The sequence below is a fragment of the Vipera ursinii genome (assembly GCF_947247035.1).
Source record: "Vipera ursinii genome assembly, chromosome: 4".
Classification (NCBI taxonomy): Eukaryota; Metazoa; Chordata; class Lepidosauria; order Squamata; family Viperidae; genus Vipera; species Vipera ursinii.
In genome coordinates this window covers 33939790-33966013 of record NC_139514.1, presented here as the reverse complement: position 1 = coordinate 33966013, position 26224 = coordinate 33939790, and the positions used below count along the sequence as shown (strand labels likewise).

Here is a 26224-nt window from a genome sequence, read left to right as displayed (position 1 = left end):
GTTTTTTTTACTAGACGTCAAGGAATATTTTCCTGGAACATTCAGTGCTGGTGTACAGTAAGGGGTTCAAATTCTAGTAAGATTAATCTTCTAGTATGTAATCATTTCATTTTAGAATTATTACATCTCAGAAATATTGTGTAATTTTTTTGTACTTCACCAATTCAGCAGAATATTAAATTACCCAATTTCTTGGACAAAATGAAACTACCAATCAGATGTCTTTTTAAAAAAATATATTTATATTTGTATATATCCTCAAAGTGCTACAATGTGGCATGCATTGTTTATTAAATTCAGATTTTTAATAATTTTAGCTAAATTTCAAATTGTTGTCAGAGTACAGGGAATCTATATACTGCAAGTCTCTGAAGTATTGTTAAAAGCATCTGGTTGTTTGGGTAGAATGTGCCAGTATTTTTACTTCAGGCAGAAATAACATTCCACAGAACAAACTGTTGCTCAATCAAAAGCCCTCATGCCCATGTAAGGCTACTGGAAGTGTTGAATGAAGGTAAAGCTTTTTCTGAAGTTCCCAACTAGTGGAATAATGATTAAGTTTCCAAATGACATAGCTAAATTTGTGGTTGGGAATCCTGTCTAAAGGGGGGGGGGGGTTTCAAAGCCTAGATTAGTAACATCAGTGACATTTCCTTTTCCTGCAAACAGCCAATAGGGAATATGTGCAGTTATTCACAAAAAAGCAGCAGAAATACATACCACATGGGATTGAAGCATTTCTGGAGAGTCACAAATAGTTGGAAAGATCTGTTCTTATGCAATTCCTTACGTCAATAAAGTTTTCCTTCATTCTTTTTTTTTCTTTTAAAAATCCCATGAATCATTAAAACTGGAAAAGGAATATGTAGCAGATAAATAATATTTCTCCACCAGAGCTAGGTCCTTTTGTAAGCATATAACCTTCTGTTTTTTGCAAGGATAAGTAGGACAGTTGGTAGATTCAAGTGTTAAAATACGTTATAGATTCCTTTTATAAGATTGAAAATTACTTTATACTTCTAAAAATAAAGTAACATATTTAGACACAAAATGGCATTGGGAGGCTTCACCTCCAAATAAACCAAATATTGTATATTCATGATAGTTGTCAGTATTCAGAGATGTCTCTTGGTGCACAAACATTCCCTGTTTGAAAAAAATAAGACAAAACTAGAGAGCTGGCTTGCTGCAAAGTGCCCATACCATACTTATTTGTAGGAAGTCTGGACCCCACCAAATAGAGCATGTAAGAGAGCTAGCTTGTTTTTTTGGTAAATAGATATTTGGTAGGGGTGTTAGAACAGTTGTCTCAAATGGCCCTTTGTACTACAGAAGCAAGAGATTCCCTTATGGTGGCACAGAGGCAACACCATTTATTGCTATCATATTACTTCAAAGCCTCAATTGTCAATTCCATTGTGCAGAGCATTCTGACCTTGCATTGTGCATTTACAGAAGCCATTTGCTATTTTACTGAAAACTGATACAGGTTGACCACTTAATTTTTAAATTACATTGCTGTATATTTTTGGAAAACAAAGAAATTTCCATAGGCCTACTATTTTGCGACCATTGACTCTTTTGAATTTCTTACATTTTCCATGGTAGCTATTTCGTGAATGAATCCATTACAGTATGTTTTCAGAATTTAAATATGTCTTGGGACAAAAGGCTGTGTACCCTAGTACTGCATCATAGTTTTGAATCTTTCTTAACACCTAGTAAAATTGTGCTATGGTGCCAAAAATGTAGGGATGTTCATAGTAAGTAGCATTTTTCTAGTAATACATATAGTAATTTTTGGGGAAATCCATAGGACATAGTAAACGAAGAAAGATCTAAAAGTCTGAAATGACCTTTTTATTAAATACACATCATAATTCTTGCTATAAATAGATTTTGTACAGAAGACCTGTTACTAATCCAATGATGTTATGAAGATTTATAAACTAAAGTATTTATAAAGTAAATTTGGCTGTTGTTTTTAAGCTGCTACTCTGCTTAAAAATAAAATAAAATAAAATATAACAATAAAGTACAATAAACTTTGAAAACCATTTTGTCTAATCCCTGCCCATCAAAATCCATTATTTTAGCATTTCAAACAGATAGTTATCCAGCTTCTGTTTAAACAGTTCCCACAGTTAGTTCATAATTTTTCCTGTTGTCCAACAAAAATCTATTTGTTTGTAATTTATAATCTTAGTCACTCTTCTCTGCACATCATCATTTGTCTATGTCCTTTCCATATGGCAATGCTCAGAATTGGACCTTAAATTTTCTACCTAGCAGTGGGTGGATGTCAATCTTAGCAGGTACATCCAATCATGTTACCTAGCCTGCAAGAAAACAATCAAGCTCAAAGAGCACAAATCCAACCACATAGACCTGATTGGACATGACTATATAAACTAATTCTATTTTATTGTAAAGCCATATTAACATAGTCTTGAAGTCTGAAATTATAATTTTCCCATAGTCACCACAGCCCAAGGGAGAGTCTCTTCTGACTTTTACTCTGCCCAGTTATATAGCTACAGGCCATATTGTTTCTAATCTGACCATTCCCTAGGCCAGGGGTGTCAAACTGGTGGTCCACGGGCTGGATGCATCATACAGTACACAGGCCACACCAACCCCGGCTCTGCAAAGGCAAAAAAATGTCATGTCACGATACGTCATGTGACTTGATCAAGTTTGACAACCATGTCCTAGGCAGTGCCATCTTTCAAGGTCTTTCCCACATATAATTATAATAGAAGCTTTATAGTGCAATATCCAAACCTCACCTAACAAGGAACTTCCTGGCCATGACAGCTATTAAGCAATAAAACAGCCACCCCCTTAAAGTTGTGGGTGTTCCATCACTAGAGGTTTTCAAGAGAAACTGGACAGCCATTTGTCCAGACTAGTATGAAGAGTTTTAGCATTGGGCAAAGGATTACACTAACAGACTTCCAAGACCTTTTCAGCCCTATGAATCCAGAGGCTGCTGCAGTCACATCCACATGATGAGCAACAAATAAATGTTTTTTTTTTCATTTGTTTCTTTTTGCTTTCATGTTCAGTTGTTTGGTGAGCTTGCTGTCTGGAAACCTATCTTGCTTTTTGTGTTTTTTGAAGCTGCCTCAGTTGAATCAGCAGCAACATTTTCAGGCACATTCTGTTAGGCAAATTTCTGAGAATAATATAAGTAACATCAACTTGATATGGGTTATTTCCTGACTGTGCATGCATCAGATCTACCTGCCTTGTGTGTGTGGGGGGGGGGGTTAACAAGAGTGTCCATGGCGAATAAAGATTTCATCAAAATACTGAAATAACCATTGCGACATCAAAGAGTAAGCTTTGAGCCTTATGTACTTCTTTATGAGATAAAGGCAAAGTTAGCAAAGTTCTGTCAATTGCTCCCCCATCCTCACCAGACATAACCCTTGTACATAATGTTTTTCAACTTGTCAAACATATCTACAAAGAAACAAGAAAGAAGCAAAGATGTCAGAAAAGCATTTCTATTATTATTCAAGAGAAGAAAACATAATCTTGGAAACTGTAAGAGTAAATTCCCAGGCAAACCTATAGTAAGGCAGAGTGAAGATGCTTTCTTTGCATGGCACCCACAGCTGGCCTATGTTGTTTCTTCTCATATAAATTGAACTTCCCCTTTCCCACTTTCTCTCATAAAATTTCACTGAGCTGAAGATAATGTTTATTTTAGAATGTTATAAATCTTGGCCTTTTATAAAAACTCTGTTCCAATAATTGGGGAGGGCCAGAGAAAAGGTGTGAGTGGAACCAGGAAAGAATTAAATCTGATTTAATGCATATTGATTTAATTTAATTATATATAGGTATTATGCTTATCCACATAGTAACTTTATGAAATATAAATCTGACTATATTTCATTAAAGAACAAACAATAATCAGAATGTCACGCATCGTTCTTGTTTAAATAAAATGTTCATTGAAGAATTGAAAAAATAAGAATTAATGCAAGAAAACAGAAATAGTTGAAAAACAGCTTCCGTCATTGAAAGATAACTTGGCATCAAATTTTAAAAATTACTTACATAAACTAATACAATGAAAGTCCCTTTGTTCTAATAGCTTTAAACTGTAAATAATGAAGGTATTCTGTGTTGTTCTTTGTAAATAGAGTATCATATAATAAAATACATGAGATATCTGCAAATACAGTGGATATACTGTAGAAAGTATATCCATGTTAAAATGCCAGGTTTTTGAGATGTAAAAAAAAGTCAGAAGATAACAAGGTTTCTGTGTGCTACACCGGCCGTGGGCTCAGGGTAGGGGCAGGGGTGTGGCAGTGGTTATACGGGAGACCTTATATCCGCAGGAGACCACTGTCATACAGATTGGTGGGAGTGAGTTGCTCCTCCTGAGGTGTGGCTCTGGGGTTCAGTTGGGCTTGTTGCTGACATACCTGTCGCCCAGCTGTGTTGCAACAGCCCTGCCCGTGCTTCTCGACACCCTTTCAGGGCTGGTGGTTGAATTCCCCAGACTTATGGTTCTGGGTGATTTCAACCTTCCATCCCTGGGCGGGTCATCAGAGTTAGCTCGGGAGTTCATGGCCTCCATGACGGCCATGGACCTGACCCAGATAATTCAGAGTCCAACCCATGGAGGGGGTCACACTCTCGACCTGGTTTTCCTATCTGGGCAGTGGTTTGATGATCTGGGAGGGGGCTCGCCAAATATTGTCCCCCTGTCATGGTCCGATCATCACCTCCTACGGCTGGTCTTCCAATACGCTACCCCTCGCTGCTGGGCTGCGGAGCCGACCAGGTGGTTCCACCCCAGGCGCCTGATGGATCTAGAACGGTTCCAGACGGCGCTTGGGTCTATACCTATCTCCCTCACTCACAGCCTGGCCAATGCCTTGGTGGAGGCTTGGGAGAGGGCCGCCACCGAGGCACTTGACCGTGTTGTACCCTTGCGACCCCTGACCCGACGCAGATCTCGTTGGGCTCCATGGTTTTCTGTGGAGCTATGGGAGATGAAGCGTCGGAGACGGAGTCTGGAGAGCTGTTCGAGATCCAGCCAATCTGAATCTGACTGATTGCAACTAAGATCTTTTATTAGGTCTTATCTCGTGGCGATGAGGACGGCGAAGTCTAATCACTTCGCGGCCCTCATCGCGTCCGCAGATAATTGCCCGGCCGCCCTGTTTAGGGTAACCCGTTCCCTCCTTAATCAGGAGGTGAGGGAGGAGCCCTTACAGGGGCGGGCCGAGGAGTTCAGCCAGCATCTGGCGGACAAAATTGCTCAGATTCGGACCGGGTGGGACGCTGACTAGGCAGAGTCTGATGGGGAGCGGTCTTGAGAGTAGTATTATCTGGACTGAGTTTGATCCTGTGACTCCTGAGGTGGACAGGATTATGGGGAGGCTGAGCTCTACCACCTGTTTATTGGACCCGTGCCCCTCCTGGCTGGTTTATTCAGCTCGGGAGGAGACACAAGGCTGGTTCCAGGCAGTGATATCTGCCTCTTTGAGTGAGGGTGTCTTTCCTGCCACCTTGAAGGAGGCGGTGGTGAGACCCCTCCTCAAGAAGCCTGCCCTGGACCCGGCTGTTTTAAATAACTACCATCCGGTCTCCAACCTTCGCTTTTTGGCGAAGGTTGTTGAGAGTGTGGTGGCGCATCAGCTTCCTCTGTTCCTGGAGGAAACTGATTATCTGGACCTGTACCAATCGGGTTTCAGGCCCAGGTACAGCACGGAGACGGCATTGGTCGCGCTGATGAATGATCTCTGGCGAGCTCGGAACAGGGGTTGCTCCTCTGTCCTAGTCCTTTTAGATCTCTCAGCGGCTTTTGATACCATTGACCATGGTATCCTGCTGTGACGTCTCAGGGGGTTGGGAGTGGGGGACACTGTTTTACGGTGGTTCTCCTCCTACCTCCTGGGCTGTTCGCAGTCGGTGTTGATGGGAGGGCAGAGGTCCACCACGAGGCCTCTCGTTTGTGGAGTTCCTCAGGGGTCGGTCCTCTCCCCCCTCCTGTTCAACATCTATATGAAGCCGCTGGGTGAGATTATTCGTGGCTTCGGGGTGGGGTATCATCAGCTGATGATACCCAACTTTTTCTTTCCACCCCAAACCAACTCAGTGATGCCCTCAACGTGATGTCCCGTTGCCTGGAGGCGGTTCGGGTCTGGATGGGGAGAAACAGGCTCTGACTCAATCCTGCCAAGACTGAGTGGCTGTGCATACCGGCATCTCGGGAAAACCAGTTTTATCCATCATTAACTATGGGGGGTGAGGTGTTACCCCCCGTTGATAGGGCTCGCAACTTGGGCATCCTCCTGGATTCACGGCTCAGTTTAGAAGATCATATAGGAGCCGTGACCAGGGGAGCTTTTGCCCAGGTTTGCCTGGTGCGCCAGTTGCGACCCTATCTGGACCGAGATGCCCTACGCACAGTCACTCATACGCTCGTGACCTCCCGTTTAGACTACTGCAACGCTCTCTACATGGGGCTGCCCTTGAGGACCACTCAAAGGCTTCAACTGGTGCAGAATGCGGCCGCGCGAGTTGTGATGGGGGCTTCCCGATACTCCCATGTAACACTTCTACTCCACGAGCTGCATTGGCTTCCAGTTGCCCTTCGGGCGAGATTCAAGGTGCTGGTGATGACCTATAAAGCCCTTAATGGCTTGGGTCCAGGTTATCTGAGGGAACACCTGCTGCCGGCATCAAGCTCCCTTCGTCCCGTGCACTTCCACAGGGAGGGCCTTCTCAGGATACCACCAGTTAAGGAATGCTGGCGGGTTATTCCTAGGGGAAGAGCGTTCTCTGTGGGCGCGCCTGCCCTCTGGAATGATTTACCCGTGGAACTCAGGACCGCCCCCGATCTGCGTTCATTTCGCTGGGACCTGAAAACCTGGTTTTTCGATCTATCAGGCCTGGACTGAAGGGGTTTTAGCTTTTTAAATATTGTTTTAATTGGGCTTAATTAATTTAATGTATTTTAATTTTATATTATCTTTTATATTGTATTTTATGCTGCCCTGTAAACCGCCCTGAGTCCTTTGGGAATAGGGCAGTATAGAAATTTAACTAAATAAATAAATAAAATAAATAAATTATTTTAGAATTTTTTCCATGTTTAATATAATTATATACAATTCAACTGAAAAACAAACTGAAATCTTTTAGGGGGGGAAATAACAACAACAATAAAATCTTATAATAAAAACCAGACAAATATTATTTATTTGAATTGTTGCTAAATTTATTTGGTCATCTATCATTATAATCTCTTTACCAATCTCTCAAAACACTTCATTATAATGGAAGTGAATGCAACTGGACAGTAATCTCTAAGGTATGTGATTTTAGTTTTGGGGAGGGGCACTGGTACAATGATTGCAGTCTTAAAACATGATGGAACCACGGCCTGATGCAACAAGAGATTGAAGATGTCTGTGAGAACAGTGGCCAGCTGGTCAGCATATTCCTTAAGTACTCACCCAGGGATATTATCAGGACATGCAGCTTTCCAAGTGTTGACTGCAGTGTATGCCTCCCAGCATACACAAAGGACAGCACAGCAGGAGGCTGATGGTGCAGATCAGCAGAGGGGTTGGACAGCTCCAGGGCGTTAACTGCTCACTCAGGATAAGCCTAAAGAGTTATGCTGTTGACAGCCCCAGGCATGGTCAGCCTGGTGGGAAGCCAGGATCTACACCCATTGTCACCTGCACTGGCAGGAAGCCCAGGTTTGAACTGATTGGATGCCATCCACCTGGGTAGGTACAAATAGACGCCAGGCTTCCCTGTTTCCCCAGTTCGTTCTGTTCAGAATAAACTCATCTTTACCCCAGCTCTGTGTCCGTCTCTATGTGAAGCACGCAACTTTACACTGACTTTCTACAGGACTTTCTGAACAGCAGTTGTATCAAACCTGAGAACCTGCTCATCAGGAAGGGTAACAGCCTTCCTTGCTGGAACATTGTTTGTGACCTCAAACTGCCCAAAACCTTATTTAGCCTGTTTAGAGAGTCTATGTCACCCTTACATGTCAGGGAAGCTGCCTTATAATCAGTAATTACCTGAATACCTTGCCATATATGGCTCGGGTCCATAGGATCTTGAAAGAAATTCTGCACTTTCTGACTATAGGCCCGCTTTGCTGATTTTATAGCACGCCTCAACTCAGCTCTTGCTATTCTAAGTGCTGCCGCATCACCTGATTTGAAAGCTGTGTTTCTCATCTTCAACATTGCACGGACCTTCTGTGACATCCATGATGTTAGGTTGCCAAAAGAAAATAATAAATGATGAGTGTCTTAAAGATACTGAGGAATCTAAACAGAAAAATGAAGGTGGCTGCAGCAATTTTTTAATTTTTTTTAAAGTGATCCTCCTAGGAACAGAAGAAAATTTCATGTTTTTCTTGTACTAATGCAAGTTAATTGCTTATTTCTGAGCATTTGATAATTCTATGTTGTGCTATCCGGTTAAATAAGATTCTGATACTGCTCAAGAATACAAGGTGCATAAGTATAAAAATGCATGATAGAAAAATTGGTATAAGGAATGATTCTTAAAAGGTTATAAGTTTCATATTTGCCGAATTTAAAAAGGGAGACTTGACAACTGCAAAGGCACATTGCCTGTGGTTAAAGTTCTCACTTCCGTTGACATTAACAAAGCTAATTCAACTGAAAAGGGGAAAGCCCCTTAGCATAAGATCATGGACACTTGCTGTTAAGTATTTAAATTTACCCGTTCATAATCCAGTGTTGTAATTATTATGCGGTGTTTGAAACTGTGAGGTGTCAGAATATCAGTCCAAAATATATTTGCAGAAGTAGTTAGTCTAATCTGTTTTCCCCCAGTTTTGATTTTCAGATAAACCTAGTATAGCAGTGTGAAATCCAATGCTCACATTATGACAATGAAAATGGTTATTGCAAGACCACACGTTCTTAAATGAGCAGTGGTATTTTCCTCCTACCAAAATGTCTTAAAGGAATGATACTAAATGTCAAATGCATGTTAATTTTTCAGAACATTGCTTTACCTTTTAATCCTCCTTGCCTTCCACATACTTTGTATATGCTTTATCTTATATATTGGAAATAGAGATCAAATTGCTTCCTAAATTCTCTATAGAGGATCTACTTGCTACTGGTTATTTATCTATATTATGCTGAAAAATAAAATATATTAATCATATCACCTTTGTTATTTACTTTCTAGAGTAATGGCGATAGAAATAGCATTTATCTTGTGGTACAGTATAAATTGAGTCACATAAAACAATCTGTCTTAACAATGAATTTTTTAAAATTCAATTAATCTGAATTTTGAATTGAACTTCAAATTCTACAGGATTGTTTTACAGGACACCTTACCAGCTAATTCAAAAATTTCCCTGATTTTTTTTTTAAAAAACTATTAATAAAAGAAGTTGGCATGGTACAAAGCAAGCAAAGCTTCTAGCATGATATCTGTGCAGGAATGCTTTGGGGCCCTACAAATATTTCACTGAGATGGTTAGCAAATTTTCTATTAAATGGAATTTATTCACACTTGCTATAGGAAACATTTTGTAAATAGATAGGTTTCAAGAGCAATCATTTTACAATGCATCCAGATACTTTCAAAATGGCTTAAACAGTCCTGATTCAAAGTTGTCCATTTTTGAATTAATACACTTATATCAGATTAAATGAATGACCCAGATTGTTGGGGGCAACATGCTGACTCTGTAAACCGCTTAAAGAGTGCTATAAATAACTGTGAAGCAGTATATAAGTCAAAGTGCTATTGCTGTAAGTTGGAAGTGCTCCTTAATTGGCTTAGGCATTAATAAAAGCAAAACAATACCCTGATCACATTCAAAAATATATTATTTATTTATTTAGAAAATTTATATAGCTGCCCAACTCACTCTTGGTGACTCCAGGCAGCCCTATTTTTTGGCAGAATGAAGAAGCCACAGTGAGTAACAGGGACAGAAATAAAGGGGGATAACAATGGCAGTGTCTCAGCTGTCACTATTCAGCCCAGAACAACTATTCATCTGTCCTAGAAGACAAAAATTAGGCTTTCGCCTTCAGATTTGGCAAGAAAATTTGCTTCATTGCTAATATTTAAATAATAGCCAGTTTCAAGTTAGAAGGCTTTCCAAGTGTGAAATATATCTTGTCCTTTGCCTTAGAAAAGTATACTGGGATGGGCCTAGCCAAACTTTCACTTATGTTGTGATAATGTAACACAGGGGTGTCAAACTGCCGGTCCATGGGCCGGTTGCATCATATGGAGGCCGCGCCCAGCTCTGGCAATACAAAAAAAGTCACGATACCTCACGACATGTCACATGACACGGCAAGTTTGACACCCATGGTGTAACATAAGATTGCTGGTTTTACAACCCAAGGCCATGGCTTTTTAAACTCTTTTTGTCATTCTAGTGACTACAATGAAAATTCAAGGAGTCAGATGATATCACCAATGCATGTGGTTCTGCTGCTTTTCCTTATATAGAAATTGTTATGTATTTTTACATATAAATGAATATTGAAAACCACAGATGTCTTTTGAACCATGACAATATGTGGAGGGATGGATGGACACAGATAATTAAATAATTAGCTCAGTGTAAACAACCTGCATGTCGAGGGGAACATGCAATTCACAGTGATCCTTGGAATACCCTTTGATTCTGATTACTATTTTTTTGGCAATTTCCATGGGAAGATGAAAATTGTAATATATGTTTTGAAAGAAACATACATTCTAAAGAAAGTCCTCAAAGCAATCCCACCCAATTGTATGATGTGGTCTACCACTTTGTATCTTTTAACCATCTTTCAAAATGTAAAATACAATCAGTGGTCATACAAAAATTATAGGTTTCAAATCTTTAATTTAAAATGTGTACATTGGTTACTTATTCCCAGCATGTTTATTATTTTTGCTAGAAAATCTATAAATAATAGTTTAGTACATTCAATCAAGAGGCACTACATACACAATCTACAAACTTCTCAACTGCTTCATTTTTCATGAAATGTAACTGATATACTTACAAGGGTGAAAATTATGATTGTAGTCTTGCTATTTTGATGTTAGGGTTTTGCCAGATTGCCAGTTTTCATATATATTGTTATAGACCATCTGAAGTTAAATGTATTTCCAACTGTGGGGTCCTTGGTGCTGCTTGTGCTTGGTGGTTTTCTTGCAGATATTTCTGCAAGATGAACTGCACTGATGACATTAGTTAATTTGTTATTGAAACGTCTGCAAGCAAACCTCCAAACTCAGAGACCACCAAGGATCCTACAATTTAACCCTGAGCTACAAAAAATATCTTCTGTTGATACTTCTTACTGTCCAATACACATCATACAATAAGGATATGCAATAAATTCTGAAACTATATTACCAAACAACATTAATACAAATAATTAATCCAACAGCACTTACATTTTCATGTACCTTACAACTTTGCAAGATCACCCTTACAGCGCAACTCTGTACCACTAAAAATAATCATTATAGCATTTTTTTTTAAATAATAGGAAGGAAAATAGAAAAGGTACTTGGTATTTATTATCATAGTCATTTTGGTAAATGAGTAAGAACTTCAGTTTTTCTTCTATTGATTTCTGAATCACCACAGATATGACAATGGAAAGGAAGAAACAGTTTTTAGTAGAAGTAGATCTGAAAGAGATTAAGCTTATTAAGAGACATGATGAGACTCAAATTTTGGCTGCTATAAAAGCATGACAAATTATCTACTTTTATCAGCATGTATTTTAGGATCCACAAAATGTAAATAGATTAATAAAGATGAGCAGACCTTGTTGATTAATGGGAAAGTTAAGCTGCATCAAGGAAGGAAACTCAAGAATAAGCAATAAAATATTGTAGATTTAAGCCACAGGAAACCATGGCTAAAGACCTATAAGACCTTCAGATGATTTTTCATTCCAAAGAAAAAAAGTAGACAGAATTATTTCTGGCAATTATTTTACTGCAAGTGACAAAGCCATCTGGATTTCTGTCTCAAAATATAAATGTCTTGCTTGAGCCAAATCTATGTACTAGATCAGAAGTCCCCAATCTTTTGGGCACCAGGGACCAGTTACGTGGAAAGAGGTTTTTCCACAGACCGGAGGGGGCGTGGTTTTGTGTGCTGCCTGCATCCTGCAGATGGGGCTTTGCTTGTTTGTCCAGACTGGTTGCTGGCATGCCATGGCCCGGTACTGGTCCATGGACTGGAAGTTGGGGACCCCTGTACTAGATAGATACCAATGCATCTTCAGAATTTGACCTTAACCTTGTAATAGTTTACAAACTATTTTTGCTGAATCACATGTAATGCAGCAGGATTTCTTTTTCCAAAGCAAAATTATTATGGAATAATACCATGAAAAGATGAATATAAAAATACAAAGTATTAGTTTTCCAATTTTGCACAATTATTTAGCAGGTAGCAGTATCTGGCTGACTTTGGTTTAGAAACTATGCATGATTGTGCTAAGCTGGTACATGGATTGAAGACCTGCAGGGAGCACAGGATTGTAGGCAATACTAGAAGTCACAAACTGATCCATGATGAAGTCAGTGCCAATTATTTCTGCCCTATTAGCAAAAATGCTACATCAATACATTCATACAGGGTCAAGTTCAACCTGAAGCATTTATTTTTTTTACTCTCCACAAAGGGACAACTTAGTCCTTTTATCTTTGCCATTCTTCAGAAACAAGCTGAAGACATAATACTGTAGAATGTTCAATTTTTTATAGCTCTCCAAGATCAAGCTTAAAAGATTAGAAAAAAGGACTGTTAGGAATTGGTTTCTATGTCTGTTTTTATTTTTTATTTTGCAGTGCTATACTAGAATTAGCAATGCACTGTTGCTCTGAACTACATAGAGCATGACATTACTTATTTAAATTAAATCCTTTATTTATGATCAAAGATTACCAATAGATACCACCAGATAAAATCAAAGAGTTAAAAGAAAGGATTGCCAAGTTATATTTGAAGTGAGTTGTCACCTTGTTTTAACTGCTGTTATTATACATTTGGTTACCATGTGACTTTGGAGTTTGACTCTCAGAATAGGTGTAAAAATTGTCTATTCTCCCAGGTGCACTTAGTAAAACATATGTTACAATGGGGTCTATATAAAGTTTCTGGGTTTTTTTTTAAAAAAAGACATGTTAAATTGTAGCAATTTCCCCAGCTTCATAAAAGTAAATGTGCTGAGCTAGATGAATATTGGCAATACTTGCCAGATAGAGGGATGTTATGCCTGGTCCTAAAACATCCTTTCAGTATCTTGCAGGTTCATAACACCGTATATCTAGCATACTTTCTGAGATTTTGAGACCATGAGTTGACTTCAAATTGCTATTCAATGTCATCCAATATTTGTTTGCATCACTTGCTTTTTGGCCTGATCCAAGTCCAAAGTCCAGATAGTCCTAATTTTCTGCTCTACTGTTTTTGTCCAGTATGAGAGGTAATTGTCAGCTAAGACTAGCAGTAGCAACTCTATAGCCTAATATCTTACCTTTAACCAATATGCTGTTGATAGTCTCTATGCTGTGTTCAGTTTTGGATATCCCATCCAGCAGGTGTTTAATGTGTCAAACTCTGGGGCCTCATGTTATTTGCCTCACTGAGTTCTATATAGAGACCTCTAAATGCTCCTGCTATATTTGTTCAGAGACCTGATTAGGAGAGTTCTTAGCAGTTTCCCCAAGGTCTTCAGTGCTAAGCTGCCAGTACATGCCTGCCTGTCTGGATCAGGAAGTCCCATAGAATCCTAGCTCTGTTATTTTCCATGACCTTATGTGGAATCTGGACTTGGCAGAGTTTAGTCCATACATTGTGCAGACATTCCTGAACACAATGCCAGATACTTGGTTATATCATTCAACCTATAGTTTTTGCCTGAATCTTACATCCTGATGCTGTGTGATGGAATCTCTCTGAAATCTCTCTGCGTAGTCTGCACCTTGGGTCCTTCTATTGTGGTAGACACTTCCTCTGCTTGATCTTTTTTCCATGTTTCCTGCTGCCTCAGGCATTCTCCCAGAACTCATACCATCTTAGTGGTGAACTTGTGAGTGTTCTGGGTTCAACCAGGATAGTGGCTTTGACAACAGACTCTGCCCATCCTCTTTCCACCTGTTGTACAGCCTCTGAGTATTGAACTTGGGGTGGAAATCTCTGTACATTGCAAGAAGCTTTGGGGTCTTTACATTGGTAGTATACATGTCCTCCTTTGGACAGCTCACAATACTAGCAGGTTATGTAATAAATGGCAGAGTGTATGAATTGATAGTATGGATCTTATAAAGGAAAATATTTGTGACTCAGGGTTGAAATGGGGGGGGGGGTGTTTGGTGCCCTCTGAGCTTGGTTGTTTTCTTGCAGAGGTTTCATTACCCAAACTAGGTAACATCATCAGTGCTAGTCAATATGGATCTTATTTTTCCCACTGAGCTGACTCTTCAGGACCTCTAATGTTCTTTGTGGTATTTGGATATTGCTGTCTTCCTTGAATTACCATGGTTGTCATGTGAGTGTAGGATACCAAGATTTGTAGGTGTGCTGTAGGTGTGCTGTATTGTCTGTTCCATCCTATGAATCTTAAATACCTTCCCTCTTTTAACTACCATCCTTCTACACTTCTCCAATCAAGTGTCATGCCAATGTCCTTCCTGTATCAGTGGATCAGCAAATGAATCTTATTCTTTCAGCAGACAACTTGATCTCATCCATAAAGACAAGGTGGTTGATGGTGGTTCTACACTTGAACTTATATCTACGTATATTCAATCCTTGTGATTGTCCGGCTGTGGAGGTTCAAGCCTATGCTGAAGAAAAGCAGGGACAGTGTTATCACTTTGTTCTATGCCACAGTTGATAGCCACTTGTGCAAGCTGTGTTGAGTTGAGTTGAATTGATTGTCCAGTGTTCCACAGTCCCATTGACTTCTTGAGTATGGTCCTGTTGACTTTGTATAGTGCCAAGTATTCATGTGTGTGAGATTGAGTTATAGCCTTTCCTGTAGCCAATCTGAACTGTGCTCAGATTGGTCTGTCTAGACCTTGAATCCCTGGTGACTGTCTTATATATTAGCAATTGGTGCTTTTATCTCTGGTGTTTTTCCCAAAGACCTTCTGAGCTCAGCTTAAAGTGACAATAAGTGGGTTTAACATGATTTGAGATCCTGCTTGAGTGGATTTCAATATATACAGTACATGATTTGAGATCCTGCTTGAGATTCACAATGATACACTAATTCAGAGAATCCCTGAAATCTGACACACTGAAGACAATTATCACAGAATTACATGTTACTGAAATCAATAGCAAACAATCCAGTGAATTCAGTGTCCTAAATTCCCACATCTGTGTTCATAACTATCAGTTATTCGTATACTGTATTAGTTCTCTTTGCAATTTTAGAATGATTCATGAGTTTGAAAAGTGCTTCATGAACTTCATCTTCCTATTAGACAGAAAATATTTTGTGAAAGATTCAGATAAATGTTCCAAGGTATAAGCAGCTGCTTCATATCTATCCAGCAGATTCTTCCCTTTCAATAATAATAAGAGACCCAAGCCTTCTTTATCAATATTTCAGCATCCAAATTATTATAAATTATAGAAGCCTTCTTAATTTTTCTGACTGGCCTATTTCAGTGTATGTAAATGCAACAGGACAAGTGCAAAAAGAAAGTATATTAAATCCTAGAGATTTTCAATACTGTATTTATGGTTTTTATTCTTCCTAATTTCAGGGAATGCTTTCTACACTGAATTGCCTTTCTGGAAGCTCTTAAAAAAATCAGTCTTTCAAATTTAATATTTTACAGATTAACATAATGTACTATACATGTTTCTGTAGGGTATTAAGATAGCCTAGAACTACTTCACTGGCATTTATTCATTAAAAAAATCTTTCCTGAAATACATCAATGCCTGCACATTACAAGCTGATAGGAACAAAATTTATTACTTGTATTTTTTCTAGGCAATGCTTAAAAGTGTAAGGCCTCAAAAATATTCAAAAATAATCTTACCTTCTTATCCTTTATAAAATGTAATTACAAATGTAACAAGATTGTCTAAAATCTACTGTAAAAAGCACTTTGCCTATTATGTAATTTAATTGGTTAAATTACATATTCCCTCAAATAATTTTTGACAGCCAGATCCATTTATGTATTTTATATTCCTCACAATAATTTCAAGTATGTCATCTTTATTCTATATTATTGCTCTCTAAAGCAATACAAATTACTTTTCTGAGGATCAGAAGACTATTAAAAAACTAAATACATCTGCAGTTTTAGAGTCTTAGAGTTGAGAAAGTAGCTTGCACATTATAAATGCTTCTATTGTAAATACAATTAGTACATATATCAATACTTTTAAATACATTTACATTGGTTAGAAGAATCTTAATTTCAAATCATATCACTGGAAGATATAATATTAGGAAGAATTCTCCCAAAATTTTATTACATGGGTAGCCTGTAATCTTAGTTGGATATCCTTCTCTGAGACTAGGAGAAGCAGCTTCAACCTCAGATGCATCAATTCTTCCCCTATCACTCTGTCACACTTTTTTCTTCTGAGATGGCTGAATTTGGTCTAGCAGGGGTGAACAAGACTATACTAGTAATACTATATAGCTGAAATAACAAAAAAAACTTTTTTTGTCTGTCAAGACCTTTTTCTGCTCTTGAAGCAGCTGGTAGTAGATGGTAAGGATGAAACAAGAAATGAGTGACTGCAAAGCAATCTATTCTGACATTTTTTGTCTAGCAAGTATTTACTTTCTTATTTGCAGGATATTGTCATAAAGAAAACAACACTTTTACTAAGAGTAAAAATTCTCCACAGAAACTTTTGAAATTAGCTGATTCAAATGGATTTTTAGCCCTTCTCGTGTCCTATGTCTAACAGGGTTAGTCCAGGCCTAATTTGCCTATCTTAAATTAAAAACAAAAGTCTGCTCAATTGCCAGACAATTAAACAACCTTCAACTTAAGTGGGCAATAAACTATCAAAAGTATTTAGCAAAGCTAATAATTCTTCCAAATGAAAGCTAAAGATTATTTGAGCTCCTTTCTTAAAAGTAAAAATGATACATTGCAAAGCCACACAATTTTACTATTTATAAAAATTCAGTATGATTGGAAGTCCTATTTCCTAACATGGAAAAAAATTGACAGAAAAACTGAAAAGTTATATTTCGATGAGTTTTTAATATAATCAGATTTCTTTAATGTTCTGTAATATTATAAAGTAGATTTAAGAAATAAAAGAAGTGGTTTTAAGGCATTAGAATACTGTTACATTTTAGTTAAGAGTCCACAGCACCTGGAAATAAAATTATTTAAAAAGTGACATGGCAATGAAAACAAATTAATTTCCCCAGGGAAAAAGTGGTTTTGAACCTAAACTTATGAATTTTATAATATGATAAATTAAAATTAACTTAAACTGTGCACTTTAAAATTTAGTTGAACAGTTGTTCAACTCAGGGGTTGCCACAAAGAAGAGGGAGTCAAGCTATTCTCCAAAACACCTGAAGGCAAGACAAGAAGCAATGGATGGAAACTAACCAAAGAAAGAAGCAACCTAGAACTAAGGAGAAATTTCCTGACAGTTAGAACAATTAATCAGTGGAACAACCTACCTCCAGAAGCTATGAATGCTCCAACACTGGAAGTTTTTAAGAAGAGACGGGATAGCCATTTGTCTGAAATGGTATAGGATTTCCTGCCTGAGCAAGAGGTTGGACTAGATGACCTGCAAGGTCACTTCCAACATCATTATTATTATTATTATTATTATTATTATTATTATTATTATTATTATTAGTCATCATCATCTGTTCTTTATGGTCTGTTCCAGCATGGGAAAACAACTTTTGCCTGTAATACTGATGAAATCTAAGATAAAGAATAAAGTAACTTAATCAGTCTTGACTTTAGTTCAAGGAAGAATATACAGCAGGGGTATCAAACTGCTGGCCCATGGGCTGGATGCGTCAAGGCGAAATCGTGCCCACCCCATAGACGGCAATGGAAAAAAAGTTGAGATACGTCACGACACATCATGTGACATTGCAAGTTTGACACACCTGTACAGTGTAAGGGAGATTAATTTTGGATCAAGTTATATCTGTACATAAAAAATGGTTAGAAAATCCTTATGTCCAACTACAGTGAAAATCTTATCAACTTTTAGTAGTGCCACACAAGATATTCTAGTACTAGGAACAACTACTGCCTTTATTTATTCTAGTGCTTCCTGAAGTGGGTTATTCCTCATATCTTCAGTATTTATTATACAGACTTTATACAGGTATTCTTTCAGTTATGATCAAAATTACAATGGTTCTAAATGAAGGGGACTTCAGATGAGTCCTAGGGATTGGGGCTGTTGCAGGGTCCTTGTGATTATATGATTGCATTCTGAGCACTTGGTGCTCAGCTCACAATTACATTGCAGCAAACTGCAGTCATGTAATTGAGATTTCTGCTGGCTTCCTATAACGAAAGTCAATGGGAAAATTGGCAGAAGACACAATTATATCAGGTCCTTGCTTAGGGACCTGAGGACTACCTGTGAATGGTGAAAGTTGCAAAACTAAGTTTTTCTCTTGATTTTATCAGAGAAAGCAAAGGGAAAGGAGAAGGGTAAGGCAGTTAAGGTTCAGGAGACTGTGGGCATTCTATTCTTCGGCATTCTCAATGTTATCTTCAGGCCAGACAGGTAAGCAGGGATAAGGGTGGGGAATAGCAAATGTGGGCAATATCACTGTCTATATAACAGCAAAAGATTATAATGTCCAGCAGCATTCTAGCTGCTTTGATCCCTTAAGTCAGATGCTGAAGCTTGACATGCTGCTTTCATCTACATAAGATCCTGGAAGCCCAGATTTATAATAGTAAAAACATGTATTCAGAAAAAGAATTCCTGCTGTATTAGAACACAGCTATGTGTTCTATGAGTAAATTGTGAAACAGCAGGAGCTTCACAGAAGTAGAAAGTACTGACTTAAAGCTTAAAACATTAGATAATATGATCAAGAATCCTATTTATTTGAATTAATATAAAATTCCAGATCCGGATAAACTGCAACGTAAGATATTGAATGGCTTCACTTATGGTCTGGTTGAGCCCTTTATATATTGTTAAAAATTCTAGAATAGAACAAACCTCCCAGTTTTGTTTTGTTTTTGCCCATGATTTTTATCAGGATTTGAATTTTAAGGGCATATTAGTTTTCCAATATTTTCATAGCATTTCCCCTCTCATGGCACAATCCCATCTCCTCTTTGGCCATCTCATTTTCCTAACTGAAGTAGTACGTGGTTAGGGAATTTGTACGCTAATCACATAATATTCCTTCAGTAATATTTATTAAAAATAAACATCTTCTAAAATGAACTGCTTTTTATCTATTTGGATAAAGGGCAGTGCATAAATCCTTTTCTTTGAACTCTATATAAGGGGGGGAAAACCATGTGTGTAACCTACCTGTCTTGAAACACATATTCAGGAATATTTATGTGCACATGTGTGCATAGCCTACTGGATGGACCTAAATGCAACTCCATTGATCTTATCTGCCAGCAGTTTGTGTTTACTGCTGTGGATGCTCTTACATAAATTTGCTCTTTGTGACAGTATAGAAGTTTAAACTACATGCTGTGGATTAAAATATTTATCTTTGTGTGATGCTGTTCATCTTCCTTGGCCAGATTCTATATGAGAGAGAAAAACCCTTGAATTGTGTAAACATAATTGTCAACGTTCATGTAATGCCATCTTCTTTTGGTCTAGTCAGAATTTAAGAGCTATGGAATTCAAAAATATATTGCCTCCAGTGTTATAGGAATACTAATTTGGTAGACAATATGACACATTATTCTAAATATTGGTTTACAAGCCCATGCGTGGGCGGAGGAGTGAGGAAATACAGGACTATTAAAATACATCAAGATTAGGGCTACGAATACCATTTCTCTTAATGACTATATAACCATTTCCCCAGCATCGTAATCAACAGCTATTTACTTATACAAGTCATCTTTAAAAAAAAAATCCTTTCAGTCTCTTTTCCGTAAGGGTTACTTCCGGCCCTTTTGCAGATGTTCTGCAGAAGTCCCAAAGTCGCCCACGGCTTCATCTTTCCAACTGATTCATGAATCACAGTCAGAGGAGGAGGAGAGCGCAGAGCCGGAAGTCCTTCCCCGCGCTCCCATTGGCCCTTTACTTTATCAATCAGGCACTGGAGGACCAACATACGCACAATGTTGCCCTGCAAATTTTCTTTTAAGTACTAGGGAGGGCTAAGAAAAGGACTTCGGTGCCTTTGCCGCCCTTTCCTTTCGCGAAGTCTCCTTTCCCGGGGGTCCGTGGATGTGAGTCCTTCCAGCGCCTGTTTCAATTCGCTCTCCCTCCCTAACCCCCCGGCGCCTGCTTCCTGTCGCGCGCTCACGTTTCATTGGGCAACATCTGGGAACTGAACCCTAATACCGTTAGAACGGGGGAGGGGGAGTGGTGGTGGATGGGGAGAGGAGGCCCGGCGCGAGCCGTTTTTAGCGCGCGGGCGGCGGGCGGCTTTCTTAATCCCAGAGGTCCGCTACGGCGAGGACAATCCGAGGCAACCAGCCCGCCGTTTGGAGAAGGTTGAAGTTGCAGCCGGTCTCGCCGCCACCGCCTGCCCTGCCTTTTCTTAGCGCCGCCCCCGCAGCCCGCCCCCACACGCCCCTTACCCTGGCGCCGCCGAACCAGGAGCAAGAGCGGGCGAGAACAGCGCTGCTGCTGCTGCTGCCGCCGCCGCCGCCGCCGTCGCAACGGGCCCGCGGTGGCGAAGTAACTACCCATGTTTCCTTCTGGAACCCCAGCAACCGCGACGACTTGGGGGAGAGGCGTCCCATCGCTCTTGGTTCTGCCGGCCTCGCTGCGGAGGCTTAAGGCGTGTCGCGTGGTGCTGCTGCGGACTGCTCGGGCTGCTCCGAGGGACGGAGAGCGCTTAACAAGAAACCGGAACCCGGAAAACTGCTGGGATTTAATAAGACGGGCTGCGCCGCGGGCTGTTGTGTGCCCGGAGGGGAGGCAGGGAGAAGAGAAAACAAGAGATCGTAGCGAGGCGGCAGAAAAGCTCTCCAGGCGGCACTTCTTGGGGACACAGTTGCCTAACCTTCGACCTCTCGCAACTCTGGCCAGGCAAAGGCCAAGGAGACTGATGGTTGTTGGCAACTAATCTTGGATACTGTGGATTTACAAAAGCAACTTTTTCCATTCTGGAATTGATTTTATTTGCTCGGTGCTTTTAAAAAACTAGAACGGTACCCGTAGACAAGTGTCGCGTACAGTTACGGACTTGTACGTATTTTAAATGTATCTGTCCTATTATATATACATGGTATAATAAGAGATGTAATTTTTTTTTCACCTCTCCTCTTGCTACCAGATGCTGGGTGGGGGAAGGAGGTTGGTAATATGGCTGTTAAAAACCTTTGTTACTCGTCAGATGTATTTGTCCCTTGTGAATCATATGTGAAGAGAATTATTTGTGTGAAAGTGTAAGTTTAACGTGGAAAAGTGAGCGTAAACACTGACGGTGGGCTGATAACATTTTTAAAGGTATAAAAAGAGAAGGAAAAAAAGTAGCATAATGTGCATGGCAATTAAAACTGTATATTTCCATAAACGTGCTCGATTAACAGATAGTGACATTTGATCAGATTTCTTTCTTGACAAAGATTACCAGGTTTTTCTGCTTCTTCCGCATCTAAAGTTAAAACTCCCAGTATAGATTACATATATTTTTTTCTTTCAGTGACTGTGAAGTCAGTATTGATATATTTTATGGTTGGGCAAGAGAGACCAACAATATCATAGCATTACATTTTTTTTCTTTTCTAAATTTAAGATTCCCAGATGGCCAATTCCCTCAATGGCCGGAACCCAGGTGGCCGAGGAGGAAACCCCCGCAAAGGGCGTATTCTGGGATTCATTGATGCTATTCAGGATGCAGTTGGCCCCCCCAAGCAGGCAGCTGCTGATCGCAGGACTGTGGAAAAAACTTGGAAATTAATGGATAAAGTGGTGAGTCTGTAAATTATATTTGTAATGTGTACACAGGAATTATTGATGGATTAGACAAGACAATCTATGTTTTCAGGTTCATGATAGCTATTACATGCTTATTTAGCCTTTAGCTATATTTATTCTCAGTATAAAAGAAGAATATTAAATATACTTTAAATATACAGTTCCTCAACTGTAAGTTTGTCAATATGCAGTTTGTTTCATATATACCACTTTGGCTTAAGCTGTACTGTTTCCTTGAAAATGAAACTTCAGGCAATCAGATTGAGATCCACTCTTACATTAATCATTAATTATGTTAATATGCATGTAATCAAATCTGCTGAAAAAGAAGTAGGTTTATTATTTTGACCAGATAAACAATTTAAATATTACCCTTAGTTGTAATTGCCCAATAAAATAATTATGTAACCAAATCTTAAAAAAATATTCATCATTGGAGAATAAAATATATTATGAAATACAGATAGGAGGTGTTGAGAGAATTTTTCCTGAACAAAAATGTGTATTGTTATGCAGGTAGGATGTTCTTAAAATTATATGTGCAGCATTTGTGATAAGCTTAGTACAATGGCCCATTTTCAATCCTTGAAAATTACATTTTACACATAGATTTGTGTAAGTGCTTTCATTGTAGCATTCATAAAACATAATTGTATGTAGAAAATGCTAAATGCATAGAACTATGTAGTATTCTTACACATAGCATATAAAACATTTTTAAGAAGCCACCAGTCTATTTATCTCATAGTACATGTTTACATGAAAAAGTTCATGGATTCTAGATGAGAAGTAGACCTAATACAAACAGTTAAAACATTGGCGTTGGTCATCAAGACACACAGGTTCCTTATAGATTTATAAATTATATTATTCCCACTACCGTTGTATGGCAAGATAGTTACAGCTTTTTCCAGAACTGAATCCTGATGTGCTACCAACTTTGGGTATCTTGTAAAAGTTGTTTAAAGATAGTACTACCAAAATTATGGCAATAACTTGGATTAAAACATATATCTATAACAACCCATTTTCTTAGAATCAGTTCAGAATTTAAAATGCCAGTATAAATTTGTTGTTGATTTAAACCTGTGCTAGACTTGTAAGTTTTTTATTTAGTTGCCAAGTCATTGTCAGTTCCAAATCTGTATTTTTTTTATTTTTTTATTACACTTTTACATTTAGTTCATAGTTTTAAAGTAACAAACTTTTATTTAAGGTACAAACTGTTAAGAGTGAAAACAATTATCTGCTGAAGTTGTGGGTTATACCCTTCTTGGCTGTATAAACTTTTGTTGGAGTCCAACATTAACCTGGAAGTTAGACATGATGACCTCAGTTACTCTTCCTACTCTATAATTCTGTGAAATATTATAATTTTAAATGTTGGCAAATTACAGGACATAAGTATGCAATTCTAGTTATATTACATTGAATGTAATATAATAAGCTGATTATACCAACTCAAAATGCTTTACAGTCTGACTTAGCCTATTAAAGCCTGAATCTTTCACATTGTTACTGTTCTGATGTTTTTGACAAGAAATACCAAAAATTGAATGTGGGGCATTTTGCAAAACCACTTGACTGCTGATTGTGGTCTTATTTCTCAAAGTAAAAATATTTTTTAAAGAGTTGGCTATGGTGTACACTTCCCGGTGACAGATGCAAATTCAATATTGCAACATTATCCTGGGACAGGTACATTTGCCTTCATTCATGAGAGTTGGCTGTACGTTAAATGCACAATATAACTATATTACTCTTCAGTGTTAGTTTTTATTTAAAGCATTTATACCTTGCCTGTTTACTTCAGATTTCAAGACATATTACAATAATTATTACAGCTGCAAAATTTCTTCAAAAGAACTGGTTTAGAAGAGCATGGTATTATAAATTAACCCATATTTTCAAATGGTTGAAGCAGCCATGTCATTTTTAAGGCTTATATAGTTTGTATATTTTTGTGCAAGTGCACACACAGCAATTTGTGCATGCACATATCTGTGGAAATAGTCCAGAGCAGTTCCCAATACATCTGCAATGTATTCTGGAAAAAGTTTATTGGGACCATATTTTTAAATGGATTTGGGATTTGAAAATAATTTGAATTAACTCTTGTTGGTTGTTTTAATTTTAAAGAAGAGGTAGTTTTAAACCTTAAAACACAAATCAGCGACAGGAATATTAAAACTTATAATTGATATTATTTTGATGAGTTAGCATGGTATGTGGAATTATGGGCTTGATCCGTATACTTGTCATGTTTATGAATTTGGTCAACATCATTTATTTGATGTCGAAAATGTTTTCTTTCCTTCCCATAGTCTTTGTATGTGAAAATACAAGGTTATTTAGTTTAAAGTTAAAAACACTTATTTTTTATCATTTTCCAACTGAAAATTAGGTGTTTTTTTACATTTTTCTAAAACAATGGTCAATGAAATATGTATTTAATATACCAGATTTGCTCTTTAAATTTGGTATCCTTTGGGAATATTTTTTTAATTTCATGTTATAAATTCATCTTAATTTTCTTCATCCTCTAAATTAAACTTATATGCAGGTAAGTCTTCGACTTACAACAGTTCATTTGAAGTTATAAGAGCATTGAGAAAAGTGACTGAGGACAGTTTTTCACACTTAACAACCGTTGCAGCATTCCCGTGGTCACATGATCAAAATTCAGGGTCATGTAATTATCTCTTTCCACCTTCTGACAAGCAAAATCAATGGGAAAGTCAGATTCACTTAACCAGCATGTTGGTAACTTAACAATTGCAGAGATTCACTTAACAAATGTGGCAAGAAAAGTCATAAAATGAGGCAAAACTCGCGTATATGTCTCAATTAGCAACCAAAATTTGGGCTCAATTGTGGTTGTACGTCAAGGACTACCTGTAATATTTATCTGAATTGAGAGAAATTTCCAGTACGATATATCTTTCAAGTTTAAATCTCTGCAGCATGTCATATGCTAAGATTTTTTGGCACATCTTAAATTTGTAGCTCATGGTTTTAAGTTTCTTCTTGGATACTAGATGGTTTGGGATAATAAGGTTATGTGCTGCAACAGAAAACTTGAGAGTACAGGAAATTCTTTGCAGACATGGCAGCATGTCCCCATCCCTATACACCCCCATATAAAATGGCAGAATATATATCAATTAAGCCTGGATTTAGAAAATTAGGCATTAAAATTTGTTTAAGTGTTCAGGTGATCTATATTTAATCAAACACTATCACTCTTGGGATCAAACTTTGAGAAGCTTTTCAATGATATTTTAATATTAAAACTGATACTAAAACTAGATAAAAACATTTAATTTTTCTATTTCGAATAGCATATGTTTTCCATCATTATGATTTTTAAGAGCCTTCATATAATGGGAAAGGTTCTAAGATATGGAAGTTCAAAAACAACTTCCAGTGTCCTGCTTGCCCCTTGCCCACTGCAATTCAGTGTGCTATTTTGAATAACGTATTGTTCTGATATTTGATTTTTTTTTCTAAAAATTGTGCTCCTTTCCATCTAATTTAGAATATTTTTTCAATCTTATGATAACCTATGTAGTAATCTCTCATTCTGATATACATCATGATTGTCAGAAAGATCTTTTGAAAGCTGAATGGAGGAGAGATGTATTCTTGTGATACAAAACTTACATATTTGAAGTGGTATTTCCATTCATGTTAATATTTTTAAACTGAAACATCTAATATATAAGCATAATTAAAAGCTTTTAAAATCTGTTCTATAAATAGGCAATGTATAATTTTGCATCTTGCTTTTCTTAATAAATAATAGTTCACAACAAAATGTAAGTATTGTTATCCAGCACTTATTTCTATGATACCAGTCTAGCTTACATCACTGATATTTCCCTCGTCTCCTGCCCAAATTCAAATTAGTATTTCTGACTTTCCTGATTTGTTGCTACATCTTGTGATAGCAAATTCTATACCTTGACTGTGACTGAGTTTATATTAAGAAGTAATGTGGGTTGGGAAATGGGGCTTTGTGTGATATGTAGTCATATATTATGGTCTGTAAACTGGTCAGTGTGAAATGACACAGCCTTG

At 37.9% G+C, this 26224-nt stretch overlaps 1 protein-coding gene across 2 annotated transcripts in view; it reads left to right on the top strand.

Annotated features, from left to right (window-relative positions):
- Positions 1-20839: 20839 nt before the first annotated feature.
- The window catches only part of CBLB (Cbl proto-oncogene B), a 66805-nt gene continuing 61420 nt past the window's right edge, over positions 20840-26224 (top strand). The window contains exons 1-2 of one of the 2 annotated variants that reach the window (XR_014492446.1): positions 20840-21412; positions 21963-22138. Coding sequence is in view for 1 of the 2 variants with exons in the window: in XM_083362028.1 (XP_083218154.1) it covers positions 21971-22138 (168 nt within the window). In the remaining variant the exon portion in view is untranslated. The remainder of the gene's footprint in view (positions 21413-21962; positions 22139-26224) is intronic. The other variant, XM_083362028.1, reaches the window with a different exon arrangement.